At 38.5% G+C, this 19,018-nt stretch overlaps 1 protein-coding gene across 1 annotated transcript in view; it reads right to left on the bottom strand.

Moving 5' to 3' along the window:
• FAM114A1 (family with sequence similarity 114 member A1) overlaps window positions 1-19,018 on the bottom strand; it is a 78,962-nt gene that overhangs the window by 50,668 nt on the left and 9,276 nt on the right. Inside the window, exons 2-3 of the mRNA XM_049790146.1 lie at window positions 16,134-16,486; window positions 3,184-3,271 (exon numbers count right to left, since the gene is read on the bottom strand). Coding sequence (XP_049646103.1) covers window positions 3,184-3,271; window positions 16,134-16,478 — 433 coding nt within the window. The 5' untranslated portion in view covers window positions 16,479-16,486. The remainder of the gene's footprint in view (window positions 1-3,183; window positions 3,272-16,133; window positions 16,487-19,018) is intronic.

Raw genomic sequence — 19,018 nt, 5'->3', positions numbered from 1 at the left:
CAGTTTCCCTCCTGCTTCCCACCCCTCCAAGCCTGCCTCTCTGTCAAACATTTTTCTTCTTTCTTCCTTTTTTCCTTTTTTACATGAAGTTTTAAGGACTGTGGACAAGCTCCCAGCATTAACCCTGCTATTTTCTATACTGATGATCCTTGAGACATTTCACACATCAGCAATGCTGCTTTCAGGAATGAATGTATGTGATAATTGATTGTGATTTATACTGTTAATAATTCTCACTATAGTGTCATTTTGACAGGTCTGACAGTCTCCATAATCAACACTGTCATTATTTCTGACAGGGCTGCTATATGAGTTTTATTAAAATGTGCAGAAGGAAAAAACTGTGTTACTAAGAGAAGATGGGGAATGGAGAACAATTGCAGATGGTAGATAAAGATAAACATATAGCTCAGATAAATCTAACCTTCTTAGAAACTGCTAGAGTAAGTGTTTGGGTTTATAACACTGTCAAAACTAAAAGAGTAAAATACTTTTGTTGTGTCTACAAATAAGTTGCTCTGTTTATCTATGAATCTTTTCGTTGGTGACTTTACTTTGTAAATGTACAAATTGGCTATTGTCTTCTACTTTTACCTTAGCGATATATTACAGAAAAACATCAGGCTAAGATAATATAAAATATCATATCTGGTTCTCACAACATCACTTTGAAAATAATATAAAATAATATCCCATACACTTTCCTTAAATAATAACTGTTTTTACTGCATTTTATGAACTCATCAAGACTTGGTGACAGATTGGATCTTCTTAAAATGTGATGCTAATGTAACTCCCAATGAAGCAACACAAGAGACTATGGTTTTTCCAAAATGAATAGTTGACTGAGAAACATCTAATGTCACATTGAGAAAGTCACTTTTTTTTTTCATTTTATCTCAACCTCTCAATCTCCATTAAAGCAGAAAGACAAAAGATATAACAGGAAGAAAACAGAGCAGCAAAGGGTCAATAAATATTATGTACATTTCTATATAGCACAATTAGTTACAACCCTTTTTTCCTCATATTCCCTGACTATGGAGCATCACATTGGAATTGCTTTCAAAAGGCAGTGCATGGGGGCTACACGCGTGTCGTGCTTGGGGGACAATGCATGCCTTGGGAAAAGATTTGGGTGGAGTCTGCAGAGTCATCTTTCTGGCCTTAGAAAGCTGGAATTTCTCATAATATCCCACTCTCACTTTTCCAAATTAAATTTGTATTTAGGGGCTGGAGAGATAGCATGGAGGTAGGGCATTTGCCTTGCATTCAGAAGGATGGTGGTTCGAATCCCAGCATCCCGTATGGTCCACTGAGCCTATCAGGAGTGATTTCTGAGCATAGAGCCAAGAGTAATCCCTGAGTGCTGCTAGGTGTGACCCAAAAAACAAAACAAAACAAAAAAGTGCTTGGTTAAATTTGTATTTAAACTCTTACTTAGGAAACCAGAGGAGATAGGGTGTTTGCTTGCATGTGGCCAACCCTGAGTCAATCGTTGGCACTGCATATAGTTCCCTGGGTATTTCCAGAAGTAATCCCTGTGCACAGAGCAAGGAGTAGTCTCTGACTACTACTACTACTACTACTACTACTACTACTACTACTACTACTACTACTACTACTACTACTACTAGACACACACACACACACACACACACACACACACACACACACACACACACACACACACCCCACAGTGAGAAAACAAATGTTTTGTCTAACATGAACCTTCTGGAGCACTAACTTTATTATAAATTAAAGCAGTTTGGGGCTCTAGGCAATATATCTTAATTATAACTGGAAGTATCCAAAATACTTGGCTATTTTACTCACATAAAAAGAGCTTCCTGATTTGGGCGCCTATATTCTTTTTTGTTTGTTTGTTTGGTAACTGTTGCTGATGTTCAGGCTCTTTGCTCAAAGATTAATCCTGTCTCAGGGGGTGATGAAAATTGAACCTAGACTAGCTGTATGCAAGGCAAGTGTCCTACCCACTGTACTATCTCTCTAATCCCAAATTTTGATGACTGCATTCTTTGCCTTATTTTAACTTTGTAACTTTAGGGTCTGCATTTTTAGTTCAGAAAGCTTAACAGTCTTTCATACAGACCAATGAAAGAGTCTCTCAAAAAACTCGAAAGATTTTTTCCTAGGAATTAGAGTGTCTGCAGGTATTGATCAGAAAACGTTGGGGGCCAGGGCAATGGCACAGTGATAGAGCACTTGCCTTGCATGTGGCTGACATAGGTTCGATTCCTGGCATCTCATATGGTCCCAAGCCTACCAGGAACAATTCCTGAGTATGAGCCAGGAATAACTTCTGAAGGCTACAGCTAGGTGTGGCCTCAAACACAAACACAAAAACAAAACAAAAACAGACCATAACAGATTCCTCTGTATCCTTCTCACCTGCAGGTGTGTTCTCCACCACAAAACTGACCCGTTAAATGCAATGAAAAAGATTCACTTTGTAGGCTTTCATTAGAGAGGTCAGAATTTATATGGCCACCATCTACTTCCTGACAGTTAACTCCTGATATTTGACAGACAGGGAATTAGGATTCCTATCCTTCTAATATTAACCCTATTTAATTATACAGCTGGTTCTTAAAATTCAAGAGGTCATGATCTATTGAAATAGGGAAGTAAAGGCCTTCTTATGTGTCTGGTTTTGACAATGGCTGGGACCAATATATGACTTATCACAAGATTCTCATGGACAAAACACTGTAGCTAAACATAGAAAAACTATATTACTATGGTTCCCTTGTCCTGATCCTCATCTTTCTCCACCTTCAAGATAAAATGGCTTTGCAAAATTAGGCATTTTGAGGTTAAGAAATAATACAGTAATACAGTGGTTAAACATCAGTCTATTTTATTCATACCAGTCTATTTTATTCAATCTAGGAGATAAGATTTAGGAATAAACTTTGGCCTTTTTGTAATTCTGCTTTCTTATCTCTAAAGTGGAGAAAATAAGAATATCCCCTTAGGGTACTGGGGTTATTCTGAGGAATAAATGTGTTAATATATATGAATGTAGCACTTAGAAAAGGAAGCACTAAAAGTGATTTGCTTTAATTATCTTATGAGCTATGTTCAACTATCAGCAGATGATATGATCAAATGTCTTATCCTATCAGGCTTCTGAACTTTATCCAGATGCAGAATGCTTACCTACTGTGGCAGATGCTGAAGAGAGCAGAGATTTGCCCCAGGAGCCCCACCCAGTCCATTTTCCACCATGTGAAGTAGAATCGGAAGCCTGTAGAAAAATAAATTAGCTAAAGGTCAGAAATGTTGTATAATCCTAAGGGGGGGGGACACTCATTGGTTTGAAACAAAGAAAAGACTTTTTAAAAAAACAATCACCAGCAAGCATATCTTATGAACTTTTAGTTTATAAGGCCCATAAAAGATGCTACCAACCTACAGTGCAACAACCATGTACTTTGGAACCAAATTGGTTAGTGTTAGTTTGTAAGAGTTTAGCTTCAAGTTAGAGGAGTTTACTGTGAAACAAGACCCAAATCTCCCATTATTTGGAGAACAGAAACAAAGACTGGAAGGAAAGGAGTTAATAAATTAAGATAACACCAGTGACTTGAAAAGGTTGACTAAAGATAATTTTTATTTTTATTTATTTATTGTATTTATTTTTATTTATTTATTGTGTTTATTTTTATTTATTTATTGTATTTATCTCTGATGAAGCACAATAATTTTTACTGAAACTTAAGAGAGATGTGAGGGAAGAGAAAGAGAGGAAATATGTGAAAACACAGACTTGAAGAGCAAGCCTCAGGAAATTTTTAGAGGACTAAACATGTGCTTCAACCCTGTCTGGGTACTGTCAGGTCACTGTCTAGAGAGCTTTCAAATTCTTGGAGTAGTAGGAGAGAATATGGGTCTGGAGGATAGTCAGAATGTCTAGGAAAACACTGTAAGTCAAGAGATAGTAACAGCAACCAGGGACTGCTGCTGAAGTAGACACCTTTTATAACCACCCACGCCATTTCCAGTAACTCCTGTAACTCTCTTTTCCTATCTCCAGGCTCAGTAGATTCAACACTGTTTGTGTAGGTATTTAGACTGGTTCTGAGAGATTTTGATTCAGCCTAAGCTGGTCGGGTATTAACTGGTGGCCATATTCTACCCACTGACTTGACTGATCATTAGGATGAAGCTAGTGATGAGGGAACAGAGATGCTACATCAGAAAATCTGTGTGCAGTCTTGATAACTTCTCAGCCCTGCTTCCTCTTTAGGGTTCTACTGCCTTCCTTTCTTTGGGCTTCATGAAACTTTATGTTTCATGAAATTGTTGCATAAACCTGTGTGTCTCTTTATCTTAAATGCTTTTCTCACAGATAACCATGACCTGGAGCAGTATGTGGCACAGAATAAAGACTTGAGATAATTTCTTTATAGAACAAATGACTGAAATTCATTAATTTGGGGCCGGAGAGATAGCATGGAAGTAAGGCATTTGCCTTTCATGCTGAAGGATGGTGGTTCGAATCCCGGCATCCATATGGTCCCCTGTGCCTGCCAGGGGCAATTTCTGAGCATAGAGCCAGGAGTAACCTCTGAGCACTGGCGGGTGTGACCCAAAAACAAAAACAAAAACAAAAGAAATTCATTAATTTGTTCTAGGTGTGCCATAGTTCTTGTTACTTGCAGCCAATGCTTCCTGATTCAATGACTGGAACCCTTCCTTTACAATTTATACAAAGAATTTAGGAAATACATTTTACAAAGTAAGACCTGAAGACTCATGGAGAGGGTGGTGCTGGGAGAAAGAGAAAGAAGTATTGGTAAGGAAAAAGTATATTTCAACAAGTTTATATACTCTCAAAACTGTAGAGAACCTATCTCCATTAATCACCCTCAACTTCCTTTAGCTTGCTATCCATGTTGATAAGGGTAGCCATTTGAAATAATTTTTATTAATGAGGTATAACTAGGAAAGTTTTTTCTTTTGTGATTGATTATAAACTATGGTTTGGTCCAACTCTTTGCTGAATCCTTTTCCCTGTGCCTAAATGACATTATGCTTGAAACTGAAGTTAGCCCCTTTTGCTGCCATGGGGAAAAGGCCAGATCAGCAGCAGTGGTTTGGACACTTGTGAGCTGCAAACCAATGGATGCATATTCCTATTGTCATTATTTCCGTTCAGTTTATTACATGCTGAGCTGTAGTACAGTGAGTAGGGAGGATGCTTGCTAGCACATGACTGACCTGGTTTCAATTGCTGGCACCACATATAGTTAGTTCCCTGAACCTGCCAGGAGTAAACCCTGAGCACTGCTGGGTATGCTTGCACCCCCCCCCAAATTTTTATTACATAAATTTAGTAAACATGAAACTCTATCAATGGATATTTATTACTGATCAAAGGAAGAAGTTATGGGATTAAATTGCTTGAGTTTGACTTAAGCTCTGTCATTTGTGCAACAAGTTACTCAACTTTTTAAACCACTTATTCATTACAAAATGCAAGTTATGGGTGGTGATGGGATAGTTCAGTGGGCTGGTGAGCATGATTTGCATGCTGGAGGCCTGGGTTTGATACTTGATATCACATGAATCCTTGAGCATCAACAGGAATGATCCTGAGCACTAAAACTGAGAGTAGTGCCATTGCATGTGGGCACTAAAAGAAAAAAAGAAACAAGACGCAAACTATGGTAGAATTATAATAAATAGCTTATGGGGTTAGTGTAATGATTAGTATAATGCTTTATAAATCTGTTAACACAGTCCTGGCACACAATCAATACTCCATAAATGTTAATGATAATATTATTAATAATAATAAACTGTATTTAAAATACCAAAAGCAAAAAGCTTTGAAAATTGGTTGCTCTTTTTTACTGTCTGGGAAAAATAAGAAGCTTGTTAACATGAATGGAAATACTCATAATTCATGACTGTCTGCTTTCATTTTTGGTGTCTACATTGATTTACTTCACTTTGGAAATGGAAGCCAGTGGCAATTTTATACCATCATGCAGACAGATGTAAGTTGGTGATTAATATCATTCTTTCAGAGGACAAATCACTACCTATAGTGATTAGAGAAAGTTAATACACTTAGGGGTGACAGCTTCTGACTCAAATTTACAATACTTAATATGCTCTGACAGCTGGTAATTGACTAGCAAATGGAAATAAATGTTAAATGAGTTTAGAACTTTTGCAGGGTAATGAATGACTCCTTCATTCGCTTTATGAATAAGGCTCCTTTGACATTGAGCTGTGACCTCATCATCTGCAAAGTATATTTGTTATCAGAGGCATATACTCAAATGACTAAATGCACACATTTAACATAAAAATCATACTAGCTCCAATTTCAACATGAATTATATAAATATATTTCATCATGACTCTTTTTTTATGTTTTTGTTTTTTCGGGCCACACCCAGCACTCAGAAATTGCCCCTGGCTTGGGGAGACCATATGGGACGCCGGGGAATCGAACTGTGGTCCTTCCTTGGCAAGCGCTTGCAAGGCAGACACCTTACCTCTAGCGCCACCTCGCCGGCCCCTCATCATGACTCTCGTACTCATTTGTAATGGCTTTTACATCACACAGATATGCAGCTACAAAGTAGGCAGCCTGAATCAACTCAGATCTTCCACGATCAAATGTGATCATTTAAGGCTTGCTCTCTTTTCCTCACCCCACATAACTTCTACTTCCTTACTATAGAAATTGACATCCTAATTCGGATAGAAAACAGAAACCATTGGAGAACTCTCAACTTCCTGGTTCTCTCCTTGGACTCTCAAGGGTAATGACCTCATCTTGTTTGCTATAAACAGCAAACCAGACTCAGCTTGATCAAAAAGATATCAAAAGTGCAACTGAAGAACAAATCTTGGAAGGCACACTAAGCCAATGAAACTCCCAGCCAGGTACACTGGCTGGATTGAAAACTCTGGTGCCTTGTCAGTATGTGAATGGACAGCCTCCAAATTCCATAATCCTGGCAGCCCAGTAGGAGCACAGCAAATTAGATGGGGAAAAAAAGCATAGAAACCCACTAAGCTCAAGGAGTGAAAACAGTAACAGAGAATATTCAACTCACATCAGCTCAACAAATCCTCAGGCAAGGACAAATACCACTATCATAATATAACAATTTTCATAAATTGTCTTTTACTGAATTTGATAATTCCAATTACCATTTGGATGTAGCAATAGAAGAAATACAAAATAAATTATTTTGTGCTGGCTTAGAGGGTGGGTAGGAAACTGGGAACAATGATGGAAGGAAGATCAACCTGGTGGATGAATTGTTGCTGGAATACTGAATGCCTGAATAAATAATATTAAGGCAAAATTAACTAATTTTGTAAACCATAATGTTTAAGTAAAGCTAGGAAAATAATAACCTCAACTGCTGATCACATCAACAGCTATAACTGTATGGTTCTCTGCATAGGAAAGAGCAACATTCCATCAAGTTTAAATTTCTTAAAATAGAACTTTTAAGAACAATTTCAAATTCTTTAAAATAGAATATATTTGCATGTCTGATATGCCATTTAAGGAATTAAATAGGAGATATGTCTATTTTAGGCTAGAGCAAGCAAAGGCATTATGCGACAGAAATTTTCTATTACAGAAGATTTTAATACTTAGAAAAAGTATTCATACTTATAAAAATCAAAGATGAAGCTGGTTGTCCTATTTACTTGAGTAGATCAAGAATCAGATACTGGGGCCGGCGAGGTAGTGCTAGAGGTAAGGCCTTGCAAGTGCTAGCCAAGGAAAGACCGCGGTTCAATCCCCCAGCATCCCATATGGTCCCCCCCAAGCCAGGTGCAATTTCTGAGTGCTTAGCCAGGAGTAACCCCTGAGCATCAAATGGGTGTGGCCTCAAAAACCAAAAAAAAAAAAAAAAGAATCAGATACTATGTACGAAGTTCATTTAGAGACATGAATGATGGAACTGGAAAACTGGTACTTGACAATTTTTTTTTTTTTTTGGTTTTTCAACAGCACCTGGTAATGCTCAGGGGTTACTCCTGGCTATGCACTCAGAAATCACTCCTGGCTGGGGGACCATATAGGACGCCAAGGGATCGAACCATAGTCCACCCTAGGTTAGTGTGCACAAGGCAGATGCCTTACTGCTTGCGCCACCACTTCGGATCCTTGAAAAGTAAATTTTAAGGGCCCGGAGAGATAGCACAGCGGCGTTTGCCTTGCAAGCAGCCGATCCAGGACCAAAGGTGGTTGGTTTGAATCCCGGTGTCCCATATGGTCCCCCGTGCCTGCCAGGAGCTATTTCTGAGCAGACAGCCAGGAGTAACCCCTGAGCACCGCTGAGTGTGACCCAAAAACTAAAAAAAAAAAAAAAAAAAAAAGAAAAAAAAAAGAAAAGTAAAATTTAAGCTTAGTAACTCATGGAATAATTGTTCAAAAAAAGGGTCCCATATCTGGAGTTTAGAGTCTTGTCTTATATGCAGCTAATCCCAGCACCACGTTCCCTGAGCACCACTAGCTGTGACCCACTCTGATAAAAATGGGTTCAGTGGTTGGATTGCCTGCATCTCTGTTAAAATATTTGCTTGAAAAATGCCTTAGTCAATTCCAGATCATATTCTACCTTTGAAAGGATGAATCATTCGACACTGGAAATACTAAAATATAATATACAGAGATTGAAATGGCTAAAGTCACTCTATGAATATGTTTGTAAATAGTTGGTCTTTTCTACACTACTGTTTAACCAATACAATTTATTATGGTAAGTAAATAATTTTGAAAATCAATTTTAAATGAATAATTGAATTGTTAGACTTCTGGTTTAAGTTCAAATATTACCAATAATAAGCTTAATTCAATAATGTAAAACAATTTTTCAGGCATCAGCAAGTCTTTGAGTAAGTAAAAAAAAAAAAGGCCTCTAAATGAAATAGATCAAATTTACAGATGCAATTTGAAAATATTTGAAATGTATTTATTTTGATGAAAAAGAACAGATATTAATTAAAAGCACATTGAAAGTACATGTTTAATTTTGCTAGACTTCCAAAGTCTATACTTTAGTAGGATTTGGGACATGAGTATAACAGAGAATGTGAAATGAATTTGTGAATTTGTAATCTTATGAAATTGAACACTTTCAGGTTAGTGAGATAGTACAGGGGTAATGGCACTTGCTTTGCAATGAGGCTGACCCTGGTTTCATCCCTGGAAAAGCATATAGTTTCTTGAGCATTTTAGGGTTATTCATGAACAGGGAACCAGCAATATAGCCTGAACACAGCTGGGTATGGCTCAAATGGAAGAAGAAGGAGGAGGAGGAGGAGGAGGAGGAGAAGGAGGAGGAGGAGGAAGAGGAAGAAGAAGAAGAAGAAGAAGAAGAAGAAGAAGAAGAAGAAGAAGAAGAAGAAGAAGAGGAGGAGGAGGAGGAGGAGAAAAGGAGAAGAAGAAGTAAGAAGTAGAAGAGGAGGAGGAGGAAAAAAAGCAATTGAACATTGGTTAATTTGGTTTATTTTAATCAAACTAAAAGTATAGGTAGTTCTTTTACTGCACAAAACATACTCTTACCTATATGAAAACCTACCTAAAAACATATCCAACTTTCCTGCATCCAATTAATCTTTTCTTCTTTCTCTCCAATATGGAAATATCTTCATCTTCCCTATAGTTATCACCTTCAACTGAACTCTGGACCCAAGAGGTTGGTTTTCTTTTCTTTCCTGGCTTTCAAATTTACTCTCTTTAACAGATACTGCCCCATATTAAATTCTTCACCTCAAATAAATGAAAATCACAGCTGTAAAATGTTTCTTTCAATCTCATTCAGTTTCTGCTCCCAACCTGTCTTCTTCACCTTTCAGAAAAGGTGAATTCTTTATTCGCCTGCTCCCTTTGCCCCATTCACTCGATCCAGCACAGTAATTCTCCAATGTCACTGGCTCAGACTTCTGGAAATCATTTGCATGGTGGTCACAGTGGCATCCTTGAGGACTCACAGTAATCATTTTATTTTTTGATCTCTTGGTACTATCTGAAGCTTAACCACAATGATAGTCTAAAAATACTCCCTTCGCTTGACTTTCCTGCCCTAACTTATAAGCCTAATATTTTGCTCCCCAGCAGTCAAATCATGACTTGACTTCAGCAAGTTTCTATAAACATATTGCAATATTGTCAAAGCTCCTTAGAGTTAGCTAGTCACATGCAGCAGCATTCCAATAAAATATGCATGGTACAAGGTGGTCAGGACATTCTAATCAGGAAAGTCCCGAGACAGTTATTAAGCACTTGTATTATCTATTTCTCCATTAACACCAGATATTTTGCAAATTAGAATATTGCATTGCAGAAATGTGTTCTAATTGATTCGAGTTAGACTGTTAACTAGCATTCTAAATATTTCCAAGAGCTAGATTAAAAGGTATTCAAGATCTGGTGAGCAGAGAGATGGTATAGTGGGCATGGCACTTGCCTTTCATGAGGCCAGCATGAGTTCCACCCCCAGTATCACAGCACTCAGTACCCTGAGCACCATCAACTGTGATCCCTAAGTAAGAGCCAGGAGAAAGTCCTAAGAATCACTAAATAGTTCCAAAAACAAAAACAAACAAACAAACAAACAAAAACAAAACTGTTCAGAATCTGTAAGTAGCAAATAAATTTTAGAACTTCTTCCTATCTTTACATAATACAAAGAATGTTGCTTTGTGTTAAATGGATTATGTTTAACTCTGAACTTGGAGGAACTATTATGGTTTCCTGATACCAGACTTAAAGCAAGAAAATTTTATCTCTGGTGGGCTGGGGAGATAGCTCAATTGGCTGGAGTGCAAATTTCTTATGTAGGCATCATAGATTTAGTCCCAGGCACCACATTTCCCATTGGGAAAGATTCCTGAGCACTGTGTACCCCCTGAACTTTGCTGGGTGTGCCTCCCAGAAAAACATCTAAATTGAGTCAATCCTTTCGTGCTTTCTTAGGGCTGATTTAAGAGGGCCATCTAAAGTTGTACTGAACTTGTCCAATCTAGTACTATTGGATGTACCATAACTGCTGCCATGCAACACTGCTTTCCCTAAATAGACTATAGACATACTAGATTATACAATGATGGGCATCATGGGTCTTTGGAATATCTGGGCCAAACTCCAACATTCAAGTCAGGCTAGAGGCCATTTTACATGGATGTTGTAGGGTTCATTCTGCAAAAAGGCTCAACTCAAAGGTTTTCAGACTGTATGTTAGAAAGAATGCAAATACAAGCAGGGGTGGGAAGAAGGGAGATGAGGGGAGGTGGTGGGAATGTTGCACTGGTAAAAGGGGGTGTTCTTTTCATGACTGAAACTCAACTACAAACATGTTTGTAATCATGTTTGTAATTAAATGTATTATTAAAATAAAACAGTAAGGATGCAATAGAAACAGTTCCCCAGACCAACAATGCCTGAGCATCTCATCCCTTAAAGCACAGGTATCAATTGAGCATAGGGAGTGCCTCTGACTTCTATCTCCTGCTTTCTGGCTTTCTCCTTGTCACCCAGCCTATCTGCCAAATTGCAGCTACCATGCTGACCGGGGACAGAGGTGATGTTTTCAGTGTGGGTTTTCAGGAATTAGATAAATAGAAATCGTGTATATATAAGTCACTTAGAGAAACACAGATATACCTAAATACATTATCACAAAATCAATTATGTCTTTGAAGATTCTAATTTATAGTTTCTCAAAGGCTTTTCTGTCAGTATTTTGGGGGGTTGAGGATTTGCTGTTGTGGAAATAACATTGCATTATGACATGCATGTTTCAGGGGCTGGTAGGTTTTTAAATCATAGATATTGTCCCACAGAAATTATAAAAGAGGCAAAATTCCTTGTAAGTTTAGATGTGCCTGAAGTCAAAAAGACTTTTCAGTTATGCTGTCTGCCCTACAACCTTTCATTCCTCAAACCTGTTAGTTATTCATGAGTCTTCAAAGAATCTGTTCTATTTTGAAGCAACAGGAAGGGACTTGTTCTCATCACTGCAAAAGGGATCTTCTAAGTATCCCCACACAGTAAATAACACAGAACAAATGAGTAAGACTCAAAGATGAAGCACTAACTTTAGATGATAGGGTACCAAATTTGTTTGTGTGGGCTTTGGGGCAAGGGATGAAGGAATAGACTAGCTGACTGGAAATAACATAAGAACATAGTTTGGAGTGTCTGGAATAAAAGGATGCTGGGAAAGGAGATAACAGTATGTACCCAAACCGTAACTGTCGATCAAAATTTGATGGGGACAGGACAGGAGAGAAGGAACATTGAGCTGGAGGTGACACAGGAATAGGGAACTGGGTCATGGGCATTTTGATGATGGAGATATACGGTAACTTTGTACATCAATACCAGAAACCTGAATACTATTATTGCCTAAAGTATAATAGAAAAAAAAAAGAGGTTACCAAGAAAGTGAGTAGAATTCCATTTCAATTCATCCACAGAAAGAGAGCAGGAGTCAAAGCAATAGTACAGCGGATAAGGCACTTGCTTTGTATGCAGCTACCCTAGGATTGAACCCAAGCATACCATATGTTCCCTTGAACACCCCTTCATATCACTAGATGTGGCTCCAAAATAAAAACGAAAACAAATAAAAATAAAGAGAGACCATATTAGCCCATGTTGGAAGAGTTTGACTATGACCTAGCTGAAAGAGACAACTCTTCCTCCATGATCCTTGTGGGACATGGGGAGTGTGTGTGTGTGGGGGGGGGGGTTCAAGACAGATACTCAGAATTCTCAGGACAGACACTTGCCAATGTGGCTCTCATACCTTGACTCTGGTTGGGTTCCTGGCCAATATCCTAATTCTATGTCCACATTTGTCATTTTATCCAGACTCTATAGTAGTGCTTGGTTAGTGGAAATATTAGCATTATCACAGCACTTGAAAAGCTATCAGTATTGTTTTAATTGGTTTTACCCCTGTAGCTTTACAGAATTTAATCAAGCGCTTTCAAGTACCAGGTTCATTCAATATGCTTGAAAAATTGAAGAAAGCAGATGTGGTGAAAACATGCTGACTTCTTATTGTATTGACATTATTAACCATCTGGTCCTAATTATTAAGAGTCTGAAATTGGACTGCTGATCTGTGCTTCAGGAGTAAATTCACTTGGAATAGATAGACTTGTGTGGTTTGAAAAAGTATTTTAGATCAGAATGTGTGACTAAGAGAATTTTTTTTGATGAACACAGGTATTTATTAACAAGAGTATTTCTAACAAAAATCGAAAGTCATGGCTCCTTGAATAGAGAAGTAGCAAGTTCTAAATGTTTCTGAAGTAATATCTTAGCATCACAAAATTTCAGAGCCAGAGAGATACAGAAAGAGCCCAAGACAGAGCAACTAAATGGGAATCTGATGATGCTTTAGTCTGGAGCAGTTATTCTCAATCTACTTGATCTGGAACTGCCTGGGTAGCTTTAAAAAACAAAACAAAACAAAAACAAAAAATAAAAAAGCACTGTGCCTGAATATTAAAATTCTTGGTTCTAGGACAATGTCACATCATAGCTAATGTCATGTCAACTTGACTGGGTTACAAAAAGTCCAGTTATTGTTCAAATATCATTTTGGTTGTGTCTGGAAAGGCACTTTTGTTTGCTTGTTTGTTTATTCGCTTTTGGGCCACACTCAGATGTGCACAGGGGTTAGTTCGAACTCTGCACTGGGGAATGGGATACTGGAGATCAAAACCAGGTCAGCTGCATGCAAGTGCCCTATCTGCTGTGCTCTCTCTGGCCATTTGAATTTGTGTAGCGCAAAACAACTGTCCTCAATTGGGGTTGGGGGGGGGGGTGGAGTGGTGACATTCAATCCAATCAGCTAAAGGAATGGTTACATTTAAAAAAAAAAAGCTGCCTAAATAAGAAGGAAAATCTTCTGCCTGTCTGCTGTGAGCTGAGACATTGGTCTTCTCTTGAACTTGGATTAGAATTTAAATCCTAAACAACTGTGGTTCTTAGGCCAGTGTATCTGGACCAGAACTACACGACTTGACTGCCTTAAATCTCTATCTTCCAATGGTGGCTGTCTGGACATCTCAGCTTTCATAATTATGCAAGCCAAGTTCACTCCTCCCTTCTCTCTCTCTCTCTCTCTCTCTCTCTCTCTCTCTCTCTCTCTCTCTCTCTCTCTCTCTCTCTCTCTCTCCAATGGTGGCTGTCTGGACATCTCAGCTTTCATAATTATGCAAGCCAAGTTCACTCCTCCCTTCTCTCTCTCTCTCTCTCTCTCTCTCTCTCTCTCTCTCTCTCTCCTTTCCTCACTCCCTCCCTTTCTTCCTTCCTATTTTTGGGTCACACCCTGTGATGCTCAGAGGTCATTCCTGGCTTTGTGCTTAGGAATCACTCCTGTACATATGAAACGCAGGGAATGAACCAGGGTCAGCCTAGTCAAGGCAAGTAAGTACCTTGCCTTGTAAGTACACACTGTATACTATCATTCCAGCCTCCCAAGTTCTTATTATATACATAATGGTTCTCTGGAGAATCCAGAGAATATAGACCCTGGCATCAATATTTTTAAATGCTCTTCTGGTGGTTGAAATATTTAACTAAAGTTGAGAGCCTCTGTTCTAGTTCTTAACTCCAGAGAGGGTCCCTAGAGGGCTCTGTGAACTCCAGGACTTACAAACAAATTTAAGTGTGTATGTTTAGCATGTCTGATTCAGATTCCCCGCTGGTCCTTAAAGACTTTTCACAACATCCCTGAAAAATAAGTGTTTATTTTATTCCAACACAGCTCCTTTCTCATCTTATCTTTTTTTTCTTATTGATATTTTGGTTATACTTTCAAGGGGTAGGTAACACAATCTCCTTCTCATCTTATCTTTTGTTTTTGTTTTTTCAACTATACCTGGAGGTGTTTGGGATTTAATTCTGGCTTTGCATTCAGCAATTATTCCTGGTGGATTTGGAGGATCATATGGGATGCCAAGGATTGAAATCAGGTCAGCTGCTTGCAAGGAAATGTTGGATCTGCCATTCTATAACCCTACCCCCTCCCCATCTTATCTTACAACATTCCCAGCACCCTTTCCAGGAAATGGTACACAAGAAAACTGCTTTTGGGGCTGGAGCGATGATGCAGTGGTAGGGCGTTTGTCTTACACATGGCTGACCCAGGATGGGTCAGAATCTCCTGGCATTACATATGGTCCCCCAAGTCGGGAGCGCATAGCCAGGAGTGTCACCAGGTATGGCCCCAAATTTCCAAAAATTAAAAAAAGGAGAATGAGAAAATTGCTTTGCAATGAAAGAGTCAGAAGGATAGCTGGTGGTCATGATGTGCAAATTCTTTGTTTTTATTTTTTTTTGAGGTGGTGGTGATGGTGGTGGGTGTCTCCCAAGTGACCTGAGAACTCTCAAGCAGTTCTCAGGTGGCTGCAGGGAACAGTCCTGGAGATATCTGCCAATTGCACCACATAGTTCAATGCAAGGGCTCAGGGATATGGTTCTGGAACCACCATGACCACCATCGCAGTGCTGGGGGCCTTCTAGAGCTTTGGAGTTTGTGCAATGCAAGGATCAAATGCTATATTTGTTCATGCAGGGCATGTGCCCTTGTCTCCAATGTAATATCCCTGACCACAATTCTTTATTTGACTTGATTTGAGATCACAGCTGGTTATGCTTAGGGGTTATTTCTGGCTCTGTGCTCAGGGGTCACTCCTAGTGGTTTTTAGGGGATCATGTTGCTGGGGACCAAACAAGGGTCTGCTGCATATATAGTATTTCCTGACCTTTTTCTCCAGCCCAAAAACTACTGTAAGGAGTGAATTATATAACATAAAGTTCTAACAGAATGTCTGGATACAGAATAAATGTATTATACACATTATGTGTTATAATTAATGCATCAATAATTGTTATTGTTAAGAAAGCAATGATCAAAGTGAGGATACTATAAAGACTAATTACTCTCAACAAGCCTTCTCACCATACAACACATGTGGATGACAGCAGTGATGTTACTATATTCTAAAACCACATCCTCACCTTCAATGCTGGATATAAAGCTGTGTATATAAATATTAGAAAGAATAAGATTGAATGGACAAGAATGAACTACTCCTACCAGATTATTCTGTTCTTTCAGGGGTATTTCAGATCCTGGTTCTGTCTCCAGGCTGACGGAGTCAATGCACTCAACCAGGTCATCCTCAGGCTCTTCTCCATTGTAGGGGGGCTCCCTGGCACCAGGGTCTCTGGGTTGCTTAGCATTCACAGAGTCAGCAAGTTCAGCACCCTCTGTAGCTGCATTGTCAAGTGCGACTCCAGGGTCAGCCAACATTGGTTCACTTTCAGTTACAGCCGAATCACTATGCTCTCCTGCCTCTTGAGCAGAAGAATTACTACTGGGCATCTTGGTCGTTTCTGTTTTGTCTTCTGTGGCTAGGGTGTCACTGGCATCGTCAGACATTTTAATATCTGTCAAGATAATAACCATGAACACATTATGCTTTAATTTGAATTGTTACACTTAAGTCAAACTCCTACATTAAATCTGATCATCTTCCTTTATACAGTAAGAAATTTCATGTGACTTTAGAGGGGCTGAATAATGATCCACCAAGATATTTGTTTCCCAGACACCTGTGAATGTTACCTTATATGGTAACTATGAGATATGGTGAAAGTGATTAAATTCAAGGCTGCAGAGAGGAAGATTATTTTGGATTATCTTGGTGGACATTCAATGAAATCACAAATGCTTTTATCAGACAGAAATATGGAGAGATTTGGTTAAAACAGGGAAATGTGTATGAAGACTGAGGCAGAAATTGAGTGACAGACTTTAAAGATAAAGGGAGGAACTATATAAGTCAAAGAATACACATGGCCGCTAGATATAAAAAAAGATCAAGAAAAAATCATCCTCCCTTCAGATTTAAGGAAACAGCCCTGCAAACACCTAAATTTCTGGCTTCCAGAGCTATAGGAAAATAAATATGCATTGTCATAAATCACCAAGTTTGTTGTAATTTCTTAAAGTAGCAATTAGAAATGAATACAAACCTATAGTATCTTTAAATTTCCATGGATCTCTTACTTGGCATGTAGAGAGCTAGATATCCATATGGGAACTAAGAAAATTATTTTATTTGTGAAATTAACCTAATTTTCTAATTATAACAATATGAACATGTGCATAGAAAATGCCCGAGAACTTTATATGTATGCTTTATTGGGTATTAACTACTAATTAGTTTATAGTTTACAGAGAAAAATATAAGGGTGAAGTGTAAAAAAGAAAGAAGTGAAGTATTAAGTCAACTGAGGTGTGTAGTCACTAGGAAGCTATACAACAGAAAACAATTATTTTAAAATCACTGATATCATGTAGAATGGCAAATGCTGAACTGAAAGAAAATTGAAAAGCTAGGGGGCCAGAGAGATAGCATAGAGGTAGGGCATTTGCTTTGCATGCAGACGGACGGTGATTCAAATCCCGGCATCCCAAATGGTCCCCCAAGCCTGCCAGGAGCAATTTCTGAGCACAGAGCCAGGAGTAACCCCTTAGTGCTGCCGGCTGTAACCCAACTCCCCCCTGCCCCAGAAAAAGCTAATCTCCTCAAAGTAGATTTCAAGAGCATCAACAACCTAGGAATCAGAAAGGAAGTAAAATACTGAAAATTATAAATCACTGCTAAAAGAAATAGAAGTCACCAGGAAATAGAAAAATATTCCCTGTTCATGGGTTGGAAGAATGCACATGTTGAAATGATCTTTGTATCCAAAGCTTTATACAAATTCAATGCCATGCCTATTAAAATTCCAAATTTATTTCTCAAAAACTCGGAACAATGGGCCCGGAGAGATAGCACAGCGGCATTTGCCCTGCAAGCAGCCGATCCAGGACCAAAGGTGGTTGATTCAAATCCCGGTGTCCCATATGGTCCCCCGTGCCTGCCAGAAGCTATTTCTGAGCAGACAGCCAGGAGTAACCCTTGAGCACTGCCGGGTGTGGCCCAAAAACCAAAAAAGAAAAAAAAGAAAAAAAAAACTTTGAACAAATTCTATTAAAACTTATATGAAACCATAAAACTCAAATAGACAAAGCAATTCTAAGGAAAGAAAAGACAAAAGGGTGAGTGGCATTGCATATCCCACTAAACTATAATAATCAAAACTGCATGGTACTACAATAAAGACAGACCTGCAGATTCATAGTATAGACTAAGGATTCATTACTAATTCCCCAGATTTATGGGCAGTACTTCTATAACAAAGTAGTTCAGTACAGAAAGTAAAGAAAAGGAAGTCTCTTTAGCAAATGGTACTGGGAAATCTGAATAGCCACATGTGAAAAAGTGAAATTTGAAATGTATCTTGTATCTTACATCATTCACACACACACACACACACACACACATTAAAGTGGATTAATGACATCAAGAGTATACAAGAGTCTCTGAAAACAACCAAGATGACCTTCAACAGATGAATGGCTAAAGAAACTGTGGTACATATACACAATGGAATATTATGCAGCTGTCAAGAGAGATGAAGTCATGAAATTTTCCTATACATGGATGTACATGGAATCTATTATGCTGAGTGAAATAAGTCAGAGAGAGAGAAAGACAAAGAATAGTCTCACTCATCTATGAGTTTTAAGAAAAATGAAAGACATTCTTGCAATAATAATTTTCAGAGACAAAAGAGAGGAGGGCTGAAGTTACAGCTCACCTCATGAAGCTCACCACAAAGAGTGATGAGTTTAGTTAGAGAAATAACTACATTGTGAACTATCCTAACAATGAGAATGTATGAGGGAAATAGAAAGCCTGTCTAGAGTACAGGCAGGGGTGGGGTGGGGAGGAGGGAGATTCGGGACACTGTTATTGGGAATGTTGCACTGGTGATGGGGGGTGTTCTTTACATGATTGAAACCAAACCACATTCATGTTTGTAATCAAGGTGTTTTAATAAAACACAAAACAAAAAAAAAGTAATAAT

Source organism: Suncus etruscus, chromosome 16 (genome assembly GCF_024139225.1).
Source record: "Suncus etruscus isolate mSunEtr1 chromosome 16, mSunEtr1.pri.cur, whole genome shotgun sequence".
Lineage (NCBI taxonomy): Eukaryota > Metazoa > Chordata > Mammalia > Eulipotyphla > Soricidae > Suncus > Suncus etruscus.
This window is presented reverse-complemented; position numbering and strand designations above follow the sequence as displayed.